Source organism: Triticum aestivum, chromosome 6A (genome assembly GCF_018294505.1).
Source record: "Triticum aestivum cultivar Chinese Spring chromosome 6A, IWGSC CS RefSeq v2.1, whole genome shotgun sequence".
In the NCBI taxonomy this organism is placed as follows: domain Eukaryota; kingdom Viridiplantae; phylum Streptophyta; class Magnoliopsida; order Poales; family Poaceae; genus Triticum; species Triticum aestivum.
Window position 1 is genome coordinate 214,920,185 of NC_057809.1, and position 21,974 is coordinate 214,942,158.

A 21,974-nucleotide genomic window follows, 5' to 3' on the forward strand; every position below is an offset into this window, starting at 1 on the left:
TCTTGAGAATTCTTGGCATAGAAATACTTCTCACCATCACCATTCTTTATTGGTCCCCGTGTTAATTCCAACAAGTGAACGGTGTTGTTTGGATTCTTTCCTTCTAGCAACCCTATTTTTTTTTTGAAGTTAATGGTCAAAAGTTCATTCTTAGGCTATTGACTATTGAATCACCATTCTGACATTGGTCGTGCAACCCAACCCATATTTCGGGCGCACCTTTCAACCAATGTTTAATTGTGTATGTTTTCCTCGAGCGTACTTCCTTATATCATTTGATCTGACCAATGTGATCTCCTTGTTCACTTAATTGTGGAAATCCATCTTTTGGGAATCTCGGTGAATTGCCGTTGAATTCACCAGACACCTCCTTGTCCTCTCCTTGGGTTAATGATGGACTCTTGATAACGGAAAACACTTCATAGTTCATTTCCCCGAGAATCTTACAATGTCATCTCGTCAATTTGCGTTGCACCTTTTATTCTCAGGTATCCTAAGTCTGAGGTATCCTGACACCAATCGGATCTGAATCTCGGTCAGATATGAGGGTTGGGACACCTTTCCAAGAGTTATGATGTTGATCCTTTGATGACCCGCTAACATGATGTCATGCCTAGCACCCCCCCGGCTGGAGGACCTATCATTATAGATTCCTTTTCAGCAAGGTTATCCATTCATCCATGAGGAAATTGTAAGACTTATTCTACAAGTTATTCCTGATGGATCCTTCGTGTTTCCAAAGTCTGATCTTCACCTGAAGACCATGTCAATGCTATCTCGAAGCATGTCAATGGTACTCTGATTTTCAACAAGAGCATTTGAAGCCCAATGCTAAATGTTTCTTGCTCAATTATCCGAACACCGTTGTATGGATAATGACATGGAATTCTCTCCCCGTTTCTAAAGGGTTTTCTACATTATATCCTGTCATGGATATCTTACTCTGCTTGTCCTTGGGAAGGATATACCCTTGAAATATGTGTTTAAACACATTTTCCTTTCCATTGTTCTGCTTAAACCTGACAATCACTTTTCCTTTCCATTGGGATTGTTTAAACCTTCTTGTGATCTATATGATGTAAGCAGTAGTTTTCTCCTACTTAGGTAAACACCTCGGTGTACAATTCTGTCAGTAAGACCTTGTTTCTATTGTTGATGATATTCCGGTAACCACCGATGGATGAGAACTTTGCCTATTGGTCCGCCTCGTTCAACGAGCAGGAGAATGGTTCTCTTCGTCCCTCGCCCTTGGTATCGATGTTGTTGCCGACATAACTGACAGACTAGCCTCTGACATGCCTTGCTATCGTGACTATGCAAGATGTCACCCCTCCTACTTTTATCCCACATGGTGGGCCCATAACCCACAGTTCCACAGGATCGAAACCTGACTCTCCTGTACACCCCCTGTTCCCAAAGTTATTCCTCACGTTTGACTTTGTATGTAATTCACGGGCCACTTGCCTGTAGATCTATTCTGGTATCGGACGCAATACTTATACCCGTTGCTCTGAACCCTTTCGCACCCTGCTTCAGGCAATGAACGATTGCCTATCCGCTTGAAACTTCTTATCGCCCTGTCTTACTTTGCTCTCGATGTGTGTCGTTTGTTCAACTCACGAGATACTCATAAGTTCATTCTGGGGATACCCCCAGATGATTTTCACTTATAACATCCTTGCATTGTAGAGCTACCCCTTACCTATTCGTAAGTACGATGGAGTTCACGAAGAAATGGTGGCGAGTTTATCATGATGCATCGGAATAAAGGATTGACGACATCAACGAAAGGAACTAACTTCGTCGAGAAGATCCGTTAGAATATCGTAACCAGAACTTTCCCCTTACTTACCTCTTAAATCTCGGGACGAGATTTCTTGTAGTGGAGGAGAATTGTGACGCCCGGGTAATTATGCTACAGTAATCCCCACTAATGTTGCCACGTCACCTCGGTTACTGTGGATAAACTCGCGTTAGTTCGAAACCGGTTCGAATTCAAAATCAAAACAAAAGCAAAGATAAAAGGTTTCAAAACAAAGACTAAAAATGTTCGGGGTTGTCTAAAATAGCTAACCTAATTATGGTGGGGTGCACTAATTTTGGTAAAATGCTTTGGCATTTTAAGTAAACTAAAAACAGAAAAGAGAAATAATAAAAGAAAAAGGAAAGACAAAAAAAAGGGGGGGGGGGAAGGGAAAACCCCTGGCCCATTCCCCCTGGCCCATTCCCCCTCCCCACTTGGCCCCTCCCCCCCTGGCCCATTCCCCCCCTGGCCCGGCCCAGCGCCGGTCGCTTATCCCCTCACCCCCGCGGCAAACCCTAGCCGCCCCACACTCCCCCCCCACGCGCCCCGACCCACGCTCCCCTGCTCCCTCGCCCGATCCAGATCGGGGCGAGACCCCCGTCGCCCCCCCCACCTCGCCGGCGGCCCCCGCCGCCCCACCGCCGCCCGGACCCCCCCTCATCCTCCTCTCCACCGTCCGGGGTCCCCTCCTCCCCTCCGTCGCCCCCAAGCACGAGCAACCGCCGCCGCGGGTCGATCCCGACCCCCTCCGCCTCCCCGACGCCGGCGAGCTCGCCCCCGCCCGCCTCCTCGCCGGTCGTCACCGCCCTCCACCGAGCCCGCTCGCATAGACCCGGCGCGCCCCGATGTGAGCTCGCCCCCTCCCCCTCCGTCGTTCCCCTCTCTCCCCCCTCCCGAACGACGCCGCGCCCGGAGCCCCGTCGCCGGCTCCGCCCCGGCTCCGGCCACCCGCGGCCACGCCGCCTTCCCCCCCCCCCCCCCGTGCCCTCTCCTTCCCCCCTTGCCGAACGGCGCCCTCGTTCCCCCCTCCCGGCCACCGAACCCCCGGGTCCCTATCCTCTCCTCTTCCCGAACGGCGCCGTCGCCGGAGCTCCGTCTCCGGCGACCCGAACCTCGCCCTCGTTTCCCCCCCGGTCACCGGACCGCTCGACCCTCCGTCTTGGGCGCCGCTAGCCCCGGTTGCGGCCCCGTTCCCTCTTGGCCGTGCCTTGCCTCGACCTTGCGCCGGCGACCGTTGGCCGGCGCCCCACTGTGCCCCGGTGGCCTGCGCCGACCGCCCTCGCCGCGCCCACGGCCACGCCTCCCCGGTGCTCCTGGTGCCCCGCTGCGGCAACCCCGCCGTGGCCACGGCCACGCCCCGCCCCGGGCAGGCTACGGGCGCCCGTCGCCCGCCTGCCCATTGGACCCGCACCCGTTTGGCCCTGGGCCAATGACATGGGGGCCCCACCCCCTAAAAAGAACGGTTTTTATTAAAACAAAAATAAAAATAAAATGAAAATGAATTAAAACTAATTAACTAATTAATTAATTAATTAATTAATTAAGTATTTAATTAATCTAATTAATTCTGTTTAATTAACCCTAACCACTAATTAACCTAATTAACTAAGGTTAATTAACTTTGATTAGGCTAATTAAGTTAATAGAGTATGACGAACGGGACCCACATGTCAGGGTTGACTCAGTCAACCCCTGTTGACTGCTGACGTCAGCATGACATCATGCTGACGTCATTAATACATTTTTTCGAATTAATTAAATAAATAATTAAATTTCAGAATTTAATAAAATCTTTAGAAAATCATATCTTTTAATCCGTAACTCGGATTAAAATGTTTTCAACATGAAAGTTGCTCAGAACGACGAGACGATTCCGGATACGCAGTCCGTTCATCCGCCACACCCCTCTAACCTATCGAACCCGCAACTTTCCCCCTCCGGCTCCTCTGCCCGAAAACACGAAACATCGGGAATACTTTCCCGGATGTTTTCCCCCCTTCACCGGTATCACCTACTACCGCGTTAGGGCACACCGAACACCGCGTATTGCCTTGTTATATTTTGTGATGCTTTGTTTGCTCTGTATTCATTATTTCTTCCCCCTCTTCTCTCCGGTAGACTACGAGACCGACGCTGATGCCACCGAGTACGACTACGTCACCGACGACCCCTCCTTGTCTGAGCAACCAGGCAAGCCCCCCCCTTGATCACCAGATATCGCCTATTCTCCTCTATACTGCTTGCATTAGAGTAGTGTAGCATGTTACTGCTTTCGTTAATCCTATTCTGATGCATAGCCTGACATTGTCACTACATCTGTTGATACCTTACCTGCAATCCTAAATGCTTAGTATAGGATGCTAGTTTATCATCATTGGCCCTACATTCTTGTCAGTCTGCCTTGCTATACTATCGGGCTGTGATCACTTGGGAGGTGATCACGTGTATATACTATACATACATACATACTATACAGATGGTGACTAAAGTTGGGTCAGCTCATTGAGTACCCGCAAGTGATTCTGACGAGGGGGCTGAAAGGACAGGTGGCTCCATCCCGGTAGAGGTGGGCCTGGGTTCCCGACGGCCCCCGACTGTTACTTTGTGGCGGAGCGGCAGGGCAGGTTGAGACCACCTAGGAGACAGGTGGGCCTGGCCCTGTTCGGCGTTCGCGGATACTTAACACGCTTAACGAGATCTTGGTATTTGATCTGAGTCTGGCTACGAGCCTATACGCACTAACCATCTACGTGGGAGTAGTTATGGGTATCCCGACGTCGTGGTATCAGCCGAAGCCCTTCAGACGTCAGCGACGGAGCGGCGCGCGCCGGATTGGAACGTAAGCCTGCTCTTGTATTAAGGGGGCTAGTTCCGCTTTCGGCCGCGTACGCAACGTGCAGGTGTGCTATGGGCGATGGCCCCAGACCCCTGTGCGCTTAGGTTTAGACCGGCGTGCTGGCCTCTCTGTTGAGCCTAGGTGGGGCTGCGACGTGTTGATCTTCCGAGGCCGGGCATGACCCAGAAAAGTGTGTCCGGCCAAATGGGATCAAGCGTGTTGGGTTATGTGGTGCACCCCTGCAGGGAAGTTAATCTATTCGAATAGCCGTGATCTTCGGTAACAGGACGACTTGGAGTTGTACCTTGACCTTATGACAACTAGAACCGGATACTTAATAAAACACACCCTTCCAAGTTCCACAGACAACCCGGTGATCGCTTTTCTACAGGGCGACGAGGAGAGGATCGCCGGGTAGGATTATGCTATGCGATGCTACTGGAGATGCTACTTGGAGATGCTACTTGGAGATGCTATTTGGAGGACTTCAGTCTACTCTCTTCTACATGCTGCAAGACGGAGGCTGCCAGAAGCGTAGTCTTCGACAGGATTAGCTATCCCCCTTTTATTCTGGCATTCTGCAGTTCAGTCCACCGATATGACCCCTTTACACATATACCCATGCATATGTAGTGTAGCTCCTTGCTTGCGAGTACTTTGGATGAGTACTCACGGTTGCTTTCTCCCCCTTTTCCCCTTTTCCTTTCTTTCTGGTTGTCGCAACCAGATGCTGGAGTCCAGGAGCCAGACGCCACCGTCGACGACGACCCCTACTACACCGGAGGTGCCTACTACTACGTGCAGCCCGCTGCCGACGACCAGGAGTAGTTAGGAGGATCCCAGGTAGGAGGCCTGCGCCTCTTTCGATCTGTATCCCAGTTTGTGCTAGCCTTCTTAAGGCAAACTTGTTTAACTTATGTCTGTACTCAGATATTGTTGCTTCCGCTGACTCGTCTATGATCGAGCACTTGTATTCGAGCCCTCGAGGCTCCTGGCTTGTATTATGATGCTTGTATGACTTATTTATGTTTTAGAGTTGTGTTGTGATATCTTCCCGTGAGTCCCTGATCTTGATCGTACACATTTGCGTGCATGATTAGTGTACGATTAAATCGGGGGCGTCACATCTCCGTCCTCTTCAAGCGGTTATCCTTCGTTATTTTTAGTTAGCTTGGTTGGCGGTGGCATTAGGGGTCGGTGCTCGACACCTTTGTATCATGTCTTGGGTGCGTGTGTTGTGTGCGGTGGTGGTGTGCGTTGTATCGGTCTGTCCGAATGGTGTGATGATGTTGGCTTTATAATATAAAGCGGGGGAAAATCCTTTTTCGGCAAAGGGGCTGATGAGGATTTGCGAGTGAATCATCTTCAAACCCCACAAAAATAGAACAAACATCCAAGTTAATAAAGGGCAGGGCATGTCCATAATAGTTTTTCGTGTGTTCGCTCTTCCATTGGCTAGTATTTCATCATCATAATAATCATGCACCTAAAGAACAACCAATGTTTCGCACGTACAAGCCCCTATTTAGCCCCCAAGATCTAGATGTGTATCAATCGCCCTCTCCTTTTTCTTTTTAAAACGGAATTATGTCTTCTCTTACACACACGCGAGCGACTCGACGAACAGCACCAATGACGGAATAAAGATGTCGCCATCACAAAAAGGAGGCGGCGTGCCCCGTGGCTGGCGGCAGGAACGGTTTGTTGATTTTTTTCTCTCGATCATGTATCGATTATGGATCCATTGTTCCTCTGTTTTGTTGGTCGTTGGTCTGTTCCCGGAGCCTCGCATCACTATGTTTTTTGTTTTAGGAGAGATTTTGCACTATGCTCAAAATGCCTTTTCAAAGAGTTGGCAATCGTGCACGTCTCAACTAGTATTACAAACATACATGAGAATTAACAGAGAGATGACTTGATTGCACTAGAAGGTTATCAATTAACATGCATATCTAATCTAATACCCCTCTGTTTCTAAATATAACTCTTTTTAGTTATTTTAATATAAACTACATACAAATGAATATAGAGATATTTTTTATTGTAGATTCACCCCCTTATTGTAATATCTAAAAACACTTAAATTTAGGAACGCAGGTATTTAGAAACATTACAACCGAGCACTTTCCCAGCCCTCTCAGGCCATTAGCATCCGTAGCCGTCCGATCATAACTCGAGGTGTTTTTTTGGCCGTCCGATTGTCCGACAGTTCCACATTCGCTCCCTTCGATGGCTACCAACGAGCGCTCGCCTTTGCTGGGCCGCTGCTCTGGTGACATTTTTGGGCCTCTGGTATTAAACTGGGCCTAATGATAAGTAGCAGTCATCTGAGTCTGTTTCACCGTAGAGAGCCCATTACCCGGTTGCTCTGCAAGACCAGAACGACTCACCGGTCGATGTTGTCGCCTGGGCGAAGAGGGCGATGTGTGGTCGCACAACGCCACAATCTGAGCGAGGTCGTGCAGCTCGGCCTCCCGGACCGCACGACGACCCAGAAAAAGGCAAAGTGACCGTGCAACTGTTTGGTGAATTAGACACGGGGATGAAATTCAGTCGCGGGATTGAAGGAAGCAATCATTCGTCAGTTTCTGGAAGCATTCATCATGGTTGAATTGCGCCACTCGTCGATGGCCATTAATAGAGGTGTGCGTTTCCGTTTTTCCAATCAACATACAAGCTCCTGTATATACTTCGTCACCTGAACCCTTCTTCCTCCACCAGCAGAAGCTAAGCACGCATAGTTGTCAGCCGCGTTGCCCACCGCTGGCGTCTTCCTCCTGCTGGCGTCCTCCTGACCCAGCCGACTATCACTCTCCTTCGCCTTCTCGATACCGATGACAGCCGGGGCAGTGAGATCTGTGCGGCGGCGGTAATTAGGGAAGTAGAAGGGGCAAGAACTGGACCACCATCCTCACCCAGTGTCTGCGGCCAAGCACCGCAGAAACCGTCGGTCAGGAACAACAAGATGCCACAGTTGTGTTTGCTACCTTTTCTTCACTGTGGTCTCTACTCCGTTGCCCAACACCTTTTTTTTTCAAGAACACACAAGGCGTGTGTCATTTGCATTAAGGGGCCGAAGCCAGGAGGGAAAAGTTTTACAGGGTATCACAAAGAGAGAATATGGTAAAACGGCGACACAGCACGCTACCCTCCACCTACACACATGGGACAACTGCTAATTAGTGATATCTGTCAGATCCTCCACCCCCACCAGATCGTCATGAGGCTGTCGGGCCTCCTTCCACACAGCAAACTCTTCCTTGACACGCTTGGTTAGTATCGAAGGCAGAACCGCCACCTTATCAAACACCCTGCTATTGCGCTCAAGCCAGGTGAGACGCAACACACAACAGACCAAAGCACTGAATTCTTTACGATTTGAAGCCGTGACCGCAGCGCTGATCGAAGGCCACCACTCCGACAACATGGAGTCAGCTTGAGGAGTGAACCGATGCAATCTCCGATCTAGAAGGACCTTGTACCATACTTACCGTGAGTAAGAGCACTGGAGGAGCATATGGTTGGCCGTCTCCTCCTCTTGACAGCATAGGGGGCATTGTGGCGGGTGTTGAAGGTTCCTCCTTGCCAGACGGTCCGCTGTCCATAGCCGATTGTGTAAGGCCAACCATACAAATATTTTGATTTCGAGCGGTGCCCACGATCCCCAAAGCTCATCCGCACACGGAAAATGCTCGCGGCCGAAGAAGAAACAGTCATACGTCGAGCGGGCAGAAAACTTGCCATCCGACGAGAGCCGCCATCTGAACCTATCTGGATGTGCCTCCAGCTCCATGCCCGAAAGGGTATTCCAAAGCAGCAGAATTTCTGCTAAAGCCGGCACGGACGGGGACCCCTTGATATCTCTAATCCACGCCGCCGCCGGCAGCGCGTCCACCACTAATCTCTGCATTGCCGAGGGCTTAACAAAAGACAATACTGCCGGAGCAATCTGCTTCACGCATCTCCCATTAATCCAGTGGTCAGACCAGAATTGCAATCTCTGACCGTCCCCGAGCACACACTGCATTGCTGCCTCCCCCACAGCTTTAGCCTCCGATGGAACTGTAATGCGTAGCCCCTCCCATGGTTTGTCCTGGCCCACCTTCTCTAGGCATGACCACTTGAGCATTAGAGCATTATTCATAACCTTCAAGTTTTTCACCCCTAGGCCACCAAATTCTTTGGGCGTGTAGACAAGTTTCCAGTTCACCAAGCAGCTGCCAGCCTTGGCTTCCTCATACCCGCGCCAGAAAAATCCCCTACATAGCTTATCGATACATGCCAGGAACCATTGCGGCAGATCAAGCACCAGCATTGGGTATATTGCCGTGGCTGTGAGCGTCGAGTTGATCAACACAAGCCGCCCCGCACGCCTCAGCATGGAGGCTTTCCACGTTGGTAGATGCCCCACTGCACTGTCCACGAACGGCTGAAGGTCCATCTTGGTCAGTCGCCTAGGTGACAACGGCAACCCCAAGTATCTAATTGGAAATTGTACAGCCAGGCATTCCAGAATTTGCAGCACCTCCTGAATTTTGGCATCCTCGCCACGAATCATGGTTGCAGAACTCTTTGCCAGATTACAGTGGAGACCAGTGGCAGCACCGAAGGCTCTGAACAAACCCACCACTGCCTCGGCTTCACTCGCAAGTGGTCTAATAAGCATGACCACGTCATCCGCATAAATAGATAATCGGTTCCGGATTCCCCATCGCTCAAATGAACCAAATAATCCTTCCTGGTCGCCCCGCTTGATGACCGCCGTAAGCACATCCATCACGAGAACAAACATCAGAGGCGAGAGGGGGTCGCCCTGTCGTAGCCCTTTGGCGTGCCAGAACTTATCGCCTGCTGCCCCATTAATCAGAATTCTCGAGCTGGAGGTAGACAGAAGTATAGCCAGCTTAGCTAGCCACTTGGGCCCAAATCCACGATGGCGCAGAACCTTAAGGAGGAAAGCCCAATCCACCGAGTCGAAGGCTTTGGCCATATCAAGTTTAAGCAGCACGGCCTGCACATTCCGACGGTGCAAAGATCAGATGGACTGCTGGACCATGATGAAGTTATCAACGATCAACTGGCCGGCAATGAACGCGCTTTGATTGGCGTGAACCAGACTCTCGGCAAAGCGCGCCGTCTAGATCGCAAGTAGCTTAGAGACAATTTTACCAAAGCTATGCACCAGGCTCACCGGCCTGAACTCCTTAATATCCACCGCACCCACTACCTTAGGAATTAACGTGATGTAGGCCTCGTTTAAGAGCTGGAATCCTCTGCTATCCCCACTGCCAAAGGCGTTGATTGCCCTCATAACCGCATCTTTAATAATAGGCCAGCAACATTGATAAAAGCAGATTGAGAAGCCGTCCGGTCCCGGTGCTTAATCAGGCGAGAGCTCTTTGATCACCGACCACACATCGTCGGCAGAAAAATTGCCCTCCAGAGAATCCAAATTTAGTCTAGGCAGATCAAGAGCATGCAAGTCAAGGCAGTGCTCCCTCACCCTTGGCGTGCCAAGGAGGTCAACAAAGTGACCAACCGCCAGGATGTCCATCTCGTCCGATGTCGTGGCTTCCACCTTTGCCGCCTTGAGCCTAAAAATCTGATCGTTCCTTCTCCTTGCCGAAGCGAAAGATTGGAAGAATTCAGTGTTGGCCTCGCCCTCTCTCAACCATTGAATCCTTGAGTGTTGTCTAGCGATAGTGCACTGCAATGATGCCAGCCCCAGAACTTTCCACTTCAATTGGCTTCTAAGCCAGAACTCAGCTTCCGATAAGGGTCGATTATCCCGTGCTTGATCAAGCAGACGGATCACCTCATTAGCCATCAGTAATTGCTCCTTGATGTTTCCAATGGATCTGTGGTTCCACCTAGTAAGCTCTTTGGTCGTAGCCTTAAGCCCGCTCATGAGATCCATGAAGGGGTCCGCCCGAGGAGGCGCGTCATTCCACCCGGTCGCGACAGCCGCCTGAAACCCTCTCAACTTCGGCCAAAAGGACTGAAAATGGAAGCGTGCTTTCCTCTGAAAGCAGACGTTTGTAGAGAGCAGCAGGGGGCAGTGATCCAACATCGATGAGGACATAGCCTGCAGCAGGTGATCAGGATTGGCCGCTTCCCAGTCCAACGACATGAACCACCGGTCGATTTTCTCCAAAGTGGGGGCGCGACGTTCATTACACCAAGTGTAGCGCCTGCCCAGCAGTGAGGCCTCCTTAAGTTCCAAATCATTCAGAAAGCGCCTAAATCGTCCCATCATCCTTCCGTTGACAAGAGCATTGTTCTTGTCAGAGGCCTCAACAATCAAATTGAAGTCCCCAGCGAGAGCCCATTGACCAGGAGTGCTGGCCCGAACATCCCGCAGCTCTTGAAGAAACATGGGCTTGAGCCCATCATCCGTAGGCCCATATACTACCGAGAGGAACCAGGATGGAGCACTGCCGAAACAAATCTCCACCGTGACCGAGAACCGATCCACCCTGGTGGAAGCGACTGACACTAGACTTGACTGCCAGGCCACCACAATACCTCCTGCCGTGTTAAGCGCTGGCAGGAAGACAAACCCATCATACTTATTGCCCAACATTTGGGTGATACCAAAACGGTCGACAGAGGCTAGCTTGGATTCCACCAAGCACACCACCGAAGCATTGGCGTCCTCCGCAGCCGCGCGAACCACGTTGCCACGACTAGGGTTATTTAGACCTCTCACATTCCACACAATGATATTATGATTGGGCACTATCATTAAAAAATCCCACAATCACCACGGCCAGCACTACTAGCACACCGGGGTCGGCGCTCCCGCAGTCTGATACTGTTCCAAAGAAAACAGTTTAATGAGCGCGTCAATGGCTGAAGCAGGTAGCGGCTCCTTGAACATCTCCGCATAACGCGCAAGGCAGTCCACATCAGGCTCGTCCTCGATCCCACAAAACCCCAACTTGGACACAAGAACGCTTTGAGCGCGTTTGATGTAGGAGGCAGGCTTCCCACGCGAGTTGAATGCTATGCGTGCACTATGTCGCAACTGATCTTCAGGCACCACAAGTTTTGCTCTCCGTGAACGCTGCACCGAAGGAAGGGGGAGCACCGGGTTGGCGATGTGAGCCCTGATCTGGTTCAGCACAGAGTGCAAAGCCACGTTGCCCGTCACCGGATCGGCATGGGGCAGCCGCGGCGTGCAAGGCGAGCCAGGCACAACCGGTGTACAGGGCGAGGCATGCTCCCCTAGCGAGCAATGCGAGACCGGTACCGCAGGCGTGACTGATGCACCAGCCACCGGGGACGCATCCATGGGTGACAGGGGCACCTCGAAGTAGGCTGCCGGAGCGGCCTGATCCACCACCGGCAGGTCTAGCGAGCCAGATTCATGTAAGCCTCGAATGCGGTCCCTGAACGTCCCAGAAATAGACGTGCAACGTGCATGGCTGGGCCGCAGAGCACCAATGCATGGCGGTGACAGGCGTCCACCAATGAGAAGCGAGACCGGCAGCGCGGCTCTGTAGCTGGGGTCCGCCACTACCGGCGACCACCGCAGACGTGTCGCACCCGACAAGCACGGTCCCATGGGGTGCACGGGCCTCGAGCTCATAACCCGATGGTCACTTTCCACAATCAGACCATCATTGCTGCAAACATCCTGTCTCCACCAAGGAAGGGATACCGAAACGGGCGAAGTGTCGCCCGAGGCGCTGACCTCGGCTTGTCTCCCGTCCACCAAAAGCCCCGGCGAGCAAGAATCCGAAGAGGAAAGTTGTGCCCGGGCCACGGGTCGCCAGTAGCTGCGTGCAGACGGGACGGTCAGCTGTCCCACTGGCGCCAAAAGGTGGCCCGCAGCCTGCGCGTCAGGCCCCATCTCAACGTCACATGTCGCAGCCGGAGCTGAAGCGGCCTCACCACCCATCGCAGCCGCCGCATCTCCCGCCGCCGGCAGACCAGCCCGACCTCCACGATGAAGCACAGGAGCCCTACCGAGACCCCCCTCCGACCCGCCATGACCTGAGGAGGGGTCCGGGGGAGGCGGTGGAGGCGACGTAGGATTATGGCGGCGGCGAGCCGGCGGCGGAGGCAGATCGTCGGCCTCATCCGACACAACATCATCCACCACCTCCGCTACCCTGTGGATGGATATGGGGTAGCGGAGCGTCCTGTACCACCTGCGGCCCAGCGGGCCCCTATGGCGTCCCCTCGGCCTCTCCAAAACCGCCGGCTCCTCCACCAGCAGCAAGCGACGCACCGGGATGCGCTCGGGGCGATCCTCCGGAGCCAGACGCGAAAACGGGACATGTCATACCGTCGGGAAGTAGCCGCCGCAACGTCCACCACAAACCCACAACCACGGAGGATGACCTCCGCCGTCCGTCTGCACCAAGCTTGGGCCGGGACACCCACCAGGTCCAGCGGAACCAGGGTAGGAAGAGACACCGCCGTCGCCTGGGCCAAACGCGACCATGGTCGAAGTGAAAGCGAGAACCCAGGCCTCTCTGCCCGTCCGTCCGCCACCAGCCGATTGCGAGTATGCATGTTCTCGCAGATCACCAGGAAGTCTTCCGGCCAGAACGCGCGGATAGACATGTCAGCCGGGCCAATATCGAACACCCGGGGAATCGCGGCCGCCGCATCTGCAAGGTCGACCAGCGGTCGTGTACCAGTCACCAAGACCACCACAGCCCGGCCCAGCTCAGCCTCCGTGCAGAGGAGCTCATCAGACATCTCGAGGTAGCAGCACTCATCCTCTTCCCACCCCACCGGAGCCAAGCAAGACGCCACCCGCGAGGCCCTAGAGCCCGGGGGGAGGCGCTTCCTTGGGCAGCCGCACCGCTCGAGGACCCCTCCCGGACGACCCGGGACCAGGGCCGGACCAAGCGTACGGCGCCCGCCGGAGGAGGGCCCGGTGGCGGGGGAGGAAGCGCCGTGTCAGAGGCCGGCGAAGCAGACCGCACTGATAGCGGCGCAGAGGGCCCGCGGCGAGGCGATGCCGGATGCGCCGCCAAACCGAGGCGGAGCGCCGGGGGAGGCCGGAGTGGCTGCACCAGTAGAGAGGGCTGCGCGGCCTCTTGCAGTCCCTAGAGTGATGCCCCGGCAGGTTGCAGCGGACGCAGAGGGTCTCATTGAAGCACTTGCGAGAGATGTGATCCGGCTGCCCGCAATTGTAGCAGCACCCAAAGAGTCGCGGAGGCATCCGCGACACCGGAGGGCGGTTGGAAGGGAGCTCGGCCCTCGGGGACGAGCGTGGGCCGCCGCGCGGAGACGAAAGCGGAGAACGACGTTTCTCCCGCTGATCCCCCTGGGATCTCCACACCCTATCCACGCAAGCCCCCGGAGGCATCACCATCGCAGCGGGGTGGAGAGGGCCCATCGCCGAGCCCACGACAATGGACTGCAGCGACGGCCGTGGAGGAGGGGGTGGCAGAGAGGGGGGCGGCGGAGACGCCGACGAGGAAGCCCCTGAAGAGGAGCCAGATGCAGAGAAGTGGAGATGCGATGCCATGGCAGGAGAGGTGAGGTGGGCGCCGGGGCCGGAGCGGCGGCCGGCGCGAGATGTGGGCGCCGGGGCCGGAGTGGCCGCCGGCGAGATCAACAGGGAATAGTAAAGCTATGTCTGAAACCGAAATCACTCCTTCGCGCTCGCGCGTTGCGACGCGCGACAGACAGCGGCGTATCTCCTTCCACTTTCCATTTCTAAACTACCAGGGTCATTATTAGTGGGTCCTACCTTGTGCCCAGCGTGAGGATGCATGCAAGGAATGGTAGCAATCCCGTGAGCGCCTGGACCCACCAAAATTTTCTTTCTCAGTTGCATGCAAGCACCCTGGTCCAGCACGTTCTCTCTGCTCCGTGAATTTAGCCACACATGCAAGCACGGGCCCGCCACTTTCCCTAATCTCTCTCGCCCCCCTGATTTCAACGGGGGGTGGAGGGCCGGCGTGTCCTCAATCTCTGCCACTCTGGTTAGTTAAAAAGGAAATTCAACTCATTGCGCACATACTTAAGAGGAAAGCCTACCTGGTCCGAAACCGAGCGTTGCGACGCGCGCGCGCGTGTTAGCCATCCTCGAAAGAAACATGCCTTTTGTCAAACGAGTTGCCCAACACCTTGGTCACAACCCTTCCGCACACCCTTTAATTTCGTAGCTTAATTATTTCATTTAAGTTTGAGGTTGTGGCGTTGACGGCGAGGAATAAGTGGACATGTTCTCTAACCTTCTCATGTAGGAGTAATATCTAGCAATTGCCACTTCAAAGTTTGCCATGTAGACTACCTTTTCCATCACGATGCATTTTGTGAGTACTCTCTCAAATTACAGTTCCGTGGGTGCAGCTTCGGCCATACACTTCAGCCACCAGAGGTCTCCATGATTGATGCTCCCTGATATATCGCTACCTGCATGCCATGGTGCAGAGTATGCAATGTTTTGGAATCAACATATGAAATTGGTTGAACTTTTGATTTGATTGGACTATCCATGCATATATAGGACTATAGTTGAGTAATTGGTCTCCAACTATTCCATGTTCCAGTTGACCTAATACTAATTTTTTGTGTTGTTTGTAGTGCTGAATTGTGATTCGAGATTATAAGAATACAACTGATGGAAGATTATGTGTCTTTTGTAATTTCTCACCACTATGAGGCTCCCTTGGGTTAGAGATAATATTAAAGAATAACATTGCTCAATAATGTGAGGTAAGTCAAAGAAAAAGTATTTTTCATGTATGTTCTGGAAAGTGCAACGTCATTTCTTTAGCATCATGACTACATGAAAAATACTTTTAGAGCTCGTCTTCAGGTTCACTACATGTGCCAGATCTCCACTTGGAAATACAGTTGGTGTGTTTCTGGTTTGGAAAACGGATGCTATCTTTCTCTATGCTTTTACACTTGAAACGTCCAGTGGCACGGTGACCATAATGGCCAGTGGCGCAACGACCGAAATGACGGACGGCCTGCATCCTGCGACGGAAACGTCGGAGGCCACCAACGCCATGGTAGCGACGACCGTCCTCACGGATCAGGCGGAGAAAGAAGGAAACGAGGCTCGGCATCTCACCGGCGGCGAGTGCTCTTTCCCTCCTTTTCTTTTCTCCTTTGCTCTTCGCTGGTTGTTCTACGTGCTGATAACGTGTTTGAGATCGAAAGTAAAAATCTCTGTCTCGATTGATGCTTACATGCGCTACTTATACCATCTGGAGAGACACGATCGAAGGAAGGTGTCGGTTCCAGAGGGCATGAGCGAGAAGGCGTCTGTGCGGGACAAAACGCACGACGGTTTGGGCAAGGGGAAATTTTCCCTACTTACAAATTCTAATTAATTCTAACAAATTGTTCACATTATATTAAATGGATGCGATCAGATTCCATATTTGTGCTAGAGATGGATTTCTGGGCATGAACGAATGCTTATCTTCCTGGAAGAAAAAATTGCACCTGTCAGAAATATCAAGTTTCTTCCTGCTCTTCATGAGGTAGATCATTCCCACATTTTGGAAACCTAAATGTAGTACCACTAGCTGGATGTATGATGCTCTTGCACAAATTGGTTTGAATATTTTTCTGGGTCCGCTCATCAATATAGAAGACTGTGATATTTAACTTTCATGTTTTATAATAATTTATGTATAAAATTTAATATCAACTTATTGTCAAAATAGATAGGCGCGGCAACGCGCGCCATTATTGATCTAGTAGTATTATAAACATAGGTCCGAATTAACATGCATAGAAAACATGGGCCTGTAGATTTTGGAATAAACCAAAATTCGAGGGATTAATTATTATGTAGGATTAACATGCGAAGAAAAACTAAATTACTAATTGATTTTTTCTGATAGTCAATCTTAGATTATTTTGCGGGATTAACATGCGAGATCATTTAGCGCTTGTTTCCATTTAAGCGTGCAGTTTTGAAAATAAAAAAATCCCATTCAATATATACTCTGTTTCTTTATGTATGCACTTCCAGTCATTAGATACCGTTTTCCATTTTCCATACAGAAAACGTTTGGAAACTGTGCGCCGGCGGAGCATTCGGCCGGTCGCACGGGAATCGGGGAATCCATCACTATCTTGTGGACAGCAACAACGCGCGCCCCTCCCCTTCCTCATCCATGTGCTCAGATGCGCAACTCCCTTCGATCACCAATGCTTGAGGGGACTGATCCACTAATTCCCGACGGCCATCTCTCACCGCAGTTGAAAAGGACAGCACGCGGCACGGAACCGGCAGCATGCCAAAATGCTTGAACCAGAGGTGCCCAACCATGGCGACTAGCGGAGCTGCAACCCCGACGCAGGGACAAGGCGGTGCCTGTGCTACAACCATGGACGCAAAATGCTACTTCCTCCGTTCCGAATTACTCCCTTCGTCCGGAATTACTTATCGCGGAAATGGATATATCTAGAACTAAATTATGTCTAGATACATCTATTCCTCCGACAAATATTTCCGGACGGAGGGAGTACTTGTCACAAGTATGGATGTATCTAGATGTATTTTAGTTCTAGATACATCCATTTCTACGACAAGTAATTTAAAACGGAGGAAATACATCTAATAAATAAAAAAGCTTCAATCAAACTTTAGAACACATGAAAAATTGCAATCGTAAATATAAAAAAGCTTCAACAGATTGAAAAATCTTCAGCCAGCCATTAAAGTACTTCACCAACCATTGTCCTTTTCAGCTGACTTGGATAGTGAAGTACTAGCCTCATGCCTAGCGCTTAATGCCTTTTCGACAGCATATCATAGCAAAGAAAGAAAGTGCATTGTACTTTCTCCAATTCTTTTTACTCTGCATATTAGATTTAGGTCAAGTCAAACTTTACAAAGTTTAATCAAATATATATTAAAAAATATCAATATCTATCATACTAAATATATATCCCATGAAATAACATTTCATAATGAATCTAACAAAATTGATTTGGCATCGTAAATGTTAATATTTTGTCTATAAATTTGGTCAAAATAAAGATGCTTTGACTTCAGACAAAACTTATATGCAGACTAAAAAGGACCGGAGGGAATACTGATATATGACGGCGGGGTACCTTAGAGCATCTCCACTAAGGCCCCCAGGACGCCCCCCCAAGCACCTTTTTTTAGCATCGGCAGGTAAAAACGTCCCAGCCAGGCCCCCAGGACATCGTTTTTCGCCGGATTTTACCAAAATTAGCGCCGGCACGCCTACCCCGCACCCAGCCGCCGGGGGGCAGCTGGGGACGCCGGCATTGCTTTTTGCAGGCGCTGCCCCACTTGCCAGCCCCTCTCTCTCCCCTCTCATCTCCTTTCTCTCTATTTCTTTATTCTTTCTCCTCTCTCCTCTCTTTTTTCCTTCCGCCACCTACCACCCACCATCGCGGACTCCTCCTCGCCGCCGCACGCCAGGGGGCGCGCCTCCGCAGCCTCCCCTCGCCCTCCCCTCGCCGGCCACCGCGGCCCCGCTCCCGCCGGTGGCCGCCTTCCCTGCTGCGGCCTCCTCTCGCCCTCCCCTCGCCGATCGACTTGTCGCCCCCGCCGCCCACTCCCCCTCCGCGGCGCAGCACCAGGGGCCGGTGCTCTCGCTGGCGTTCCTCTCCAAGCTGCTCGACGCCGTGGACGCCCTCGCCAGGCCCCCTGCCGACCGCCTCGCCGCCGACCTACTCGACCGCTCCGTCAAGGCACTCGACGTGCTCAACGCGGTCTCCCTCGCGCTCGCCTCGCTCCGAAGCTCCCACCGCGCCGCGCTCACCGCCGCGTCCTGCTTCCTCGCCGCCGACGCGCTGCTGCTGCACCACCGAGGAGGCCTGGGACGCGCCGGGGAGGAAGCGGAAGGGCCCAGAGCTGGACGTCGCGAGGAGCATCGGCGGTAATGGTGGCAGCCCGTGGAGCTGCCCTCCTCCCTCGACGTGCTGCAGGAGCTCGGTTCGATGCCGGGGCCGGACGTGGCCTGGGGCGGGCGCGAACGGGACAACCGTGGCTTGGACGGCGGGCGCGGCCTGGACGGCGGACGCGGCGGGCAAGGGCACGGGCTCGCTGTGTCATTCCTCCCTTGAGGGTGGACACGGCTGGAAAGAAATTCATCCTTAAGCCAAAATTTCCGCCGGCAACCCCTCAAACGGCGAAAAAATGCTTTTTGAAGGGCACAACGGCTGGAGATGCCCTTACCAACAGACAACCGGCAACCGACCACCGGCAAACGTTATCTTCAAAGTGAGCCACAACCAAACTTAAGCATCACATACGGGGAATAATATATCATCATAATCATAGGGGGGTAGTACGTCTACACGTACGTACACATTGTGACGTCGTAGCGATAGTAGCCGAACTAAACTATTTACCAGTCTAGTATCAAATAAATCTCTCATGCTTAGGTAGAAGTTGACCGCCCATCACGCATCGGCGGCGGCGGCGGCGTCTTCATCCCAGATCCTTTGCAGACGGAGCATAACGCAGGCGACCAGAGCAGTGAAAGCCCACGCCAGCAAGGTAAGTACGCCGGAGGCCTTGTACCGCTCGCACGTCCCGGGATGCAGCCACGCGCAACGCCTCATGTTGTTCTGGACGAAGTCCTCCACGGCGAGGGAGCTCGACCCAGCAGCGGAAAGGAGGAGCATCATCACCTGCAATCCATGCATGCACGCACTCGTAGGTCGACAGATATGGTTGCGCGAGCCGGCGAGCACGAAAGAGAATACTACTGGACGGTACCCAGTCAGCGGCGACGAGCCCCATCATCTGCCAGCGGAAGGCCGGCAGCGGTTTCTGGAAGAAGACCTGCGCCGCGTCGTAGATCAGTCGCGCCGCGTTCAAGGCCAGCTCCGCCGCCAGGAGAGCTTTGAGGAATCTGCATGCCAAAGTGAAGTGGTGTTGGTTGAACAGATAGCTAGAAGAAGCCAGAGAGGTGGCATAGTAGCATACATGAACGTCGAGAACCAGAGGTCGCCTGCGAGCACAACGCAAGTCAAGGCCGCGGCCTGCAGAACGACCGCCATCATCCGGCAGACGAAAACTGTGGTGGCCAGTGGTCGTGGCGCCAGTGCCATCGATGCGTCGCTGGGGCAGAGGCCGCGATGATCCACTGGCTGGGCGTGAGAGAGTAAGATGGAGCCGTGAAGATGTGAAGTGTGGACTGTGCACAGCCTAATATATTGACAGCGCTCAGGTTGGCCGGGGAGTCGGGACTCAGGATTGCCTTTGGCCGGGGAGTCGGGACTCAGGAGTGCCTTCGTCCCGAAGAAATTTACTTGATGCTTCCTAGTGTGCTTTGCGCTACGCAGGACCTGGGGCCGCGCTTGCGCCCGCCCGCGCAAGTCGCGTCCTCGGGTTGCAAGGGCATGCCATCGGTGGGCCACAGGCGCAGCCACGACGGCGATGGCAGTGGCGGCTAGCGAAGGTCATGGAAGAACACGCTCCTCGGGCGAAGCCGCGGCAAGGAGCCGGCCGCGCCACGCCCCGCTTCTGTGCACCACCGCAGCCGCACCCCAACCTCGTGCTGTGGACATGGCCCCTCCAAGGACAGGCGTTCGGACCACGCCCCCAGGGGGCGCCACTCTGGGGGAGGGGCTGGATCAAGCCGCTCCTGCGGTGTGTCCTCCTCGCGCACGCATGCGACCTCTTCCAATCCGCTGCTCGTGCCTCCCCGGCCTCTGCCACAGGCTTCGGGCACCGCGCAGGACGACGACCCGGTGGTCGCTTTCTTCGACAGGGTCGACAAGGAGCTGGCGCTCCCGCCGAGGGTGGACACGAGGGCGGCGGCAGTGGACAGGGTGACATCGGCCACCATGGACAGGCCGCTCAGCTTCACCGACCAGGCAGGCGCTGGCAGCGGCATCAACGACGACATCGACATGGGCCCTGTTGGGGAACATTGCAGAAAACAAAAATTTTCCTATGGTTTCACCAAGATCCATCTATGAGTTCATCTAGCAACGAGTGATCGGATTGCATCTACATACCTTTGTAGATCACGCGCGGAAGCGTTCAAAGAACGGGGATGAGTAAGTCGTACTCGACGTGATCCAAATCACCGGAGATCCTAGCGCCGAACGGACGGCACCTCCGTGTTCAACACACGTACGGTCAGCGTGACGTCTCCTCCTTCTTAATCCAGCAAGGGGGGGGGGGCGCAGGAGAGGTTGATGAAGATCCAACAGCACGACGGCGTGGTGGTGGATGCACCAGTCACCGCAGCAGGGCTTCGCCGTTCTTCTGCGAGAGAGAGAGGTGTAGCAGGGGAGAGGGAGGCGCCAAGAGTCAAGGGTGCGGCTGCCCCTCCCTCCCCCCCTTTATATAGGCTCCCCAAGGGGGGAGCCGGCCTTAGGAGATGGGATCTCCTAGGGGGGCGGCGGCCAAGGGTGGAGTGGCCCCCAAGGCAAGTGGGGCGCCCCCCCACCCTAGGGTTTCCAACCCTAGGCGCAGGGGGTGGGCCAAGGGGGCACACCAGCCCACTATGGGCTGGTTCCCCTCCCCACTTCATCCCATGGGGCCCTCCGGGATGGGTGGTCCCACCCGGTGGACCCCCGGGACCCATCCGGTGGTCCCGGTATAATACCGGTGACCCCGAAACTCTCCCGATGGCCGAAACTGCACTTCCTATATATAATTCTTCACCTTCGGACCATTCCGGAACTCCTCGTGACGTCCGGGATCTCATCCGGGACTCCGAACAACTTTCGGGTTACTGCATATTCATATCTCTACAACCCTAGCGTCACCGAACCTTAAGTGTGTAGACCCTACGGGTTCGGGAGACATGTAGACATGACCGAGATGGCTCTCCGGTCAATAACCAACAGCGGGATCTGGATACTCATGTTGCCTCCCACATACTCCTCGATGATCTCATCGGATGAACCACGATGTCGAGGATTCAAGCAACCCCATATACAATTCTCTTTGTCAATCGGTACGTTACTTGCCCGAGATTCGATCGTCGGTATCCCAATACCTCGTTCAATCTTGTTACCGGCAAGTCACTTTACTCGTACCGTAATGCATGATACCGTGACCAGACACTTGGTCACTTTGAGCTCATTATGATGATGCATTACCGAGTGGGCCCAGAGATACCTCTCCGTCATACGGAGTGACAAATCCCAGTCTTGATCCGTGTCAACCCAACAGACACTTTCGGAGATACCCGTAGTATACCTTTATAGTCACCCAGTTACGTTGTGATGTTTGGTACACCCAAAGCACTCCTACGGTATCCGGGAGTTACACGATCTCATGGTCTAAGGAAAAGATACTTGACATGGGAAAAACTCTAGCAAACGAACTATACGATCTTGTGCTATGTTTAGGATTGGGTCTTGTCCATCACATCATTCTCCTAATGATGTGATCTC

The 21,974-nt window shown here is 53.2% G+C and overlaps 1 protein-coding gene across 1 annotated transcript; it reads right to left on the reverse strand.

Annotated features, from left to right (window-relative positions):
* Positions 1–18,993: 18,993 nt before the first annotated feature.
* On the reverse strand, positions 18,994–20,410 carry LOC123129574 (uncharacterized). The gene is made up of 3 exons (XM_044549683.1): positions 20,128–20,410; positions 19,336–19,709; positions 18,994–19,247 (listed from the first exon to the last, which is right to left on the reverse strand). The coding sequence occupies exons 1-3, from the start codon at positions 20,408–20,410 to the stop codon at positions 19,017–19,019; spliced, it is 888 nt and encodes a 295-aa protein (XP_044405618.1). The 3' UTR covers positions 18,994–19,016.
* Between the last annotated feature and the right edge of the window lie 1,564 nt (positions 20,411–21,974).

Excerpts from the sequence above, each read along its gene's own strand:
- LOC123129574 (XM_044549683.1), bottom strand. The coding sequence starts at position 20,410 with ATGGTGGCCGATGTCACCCTGTCCACTGCCGCCGCCCTCGTGTCCACC. Across the intron at positions 19,710-20,127 it reads CCTGTCCTTGGAGGGGCCAT|CCAGTGGATCATCGCGGCCT; the intron begins GTCCACAGCACG and ends TCTCACGCCCAG. Across the intron at positions 19,248-19,335 it reads GGCTCGTCGCCGCTGACTGG|GTGATGATGCTCCTCCTTTC; the intron begins GTACCGTCCAGT and ends CATGGATTGCAG.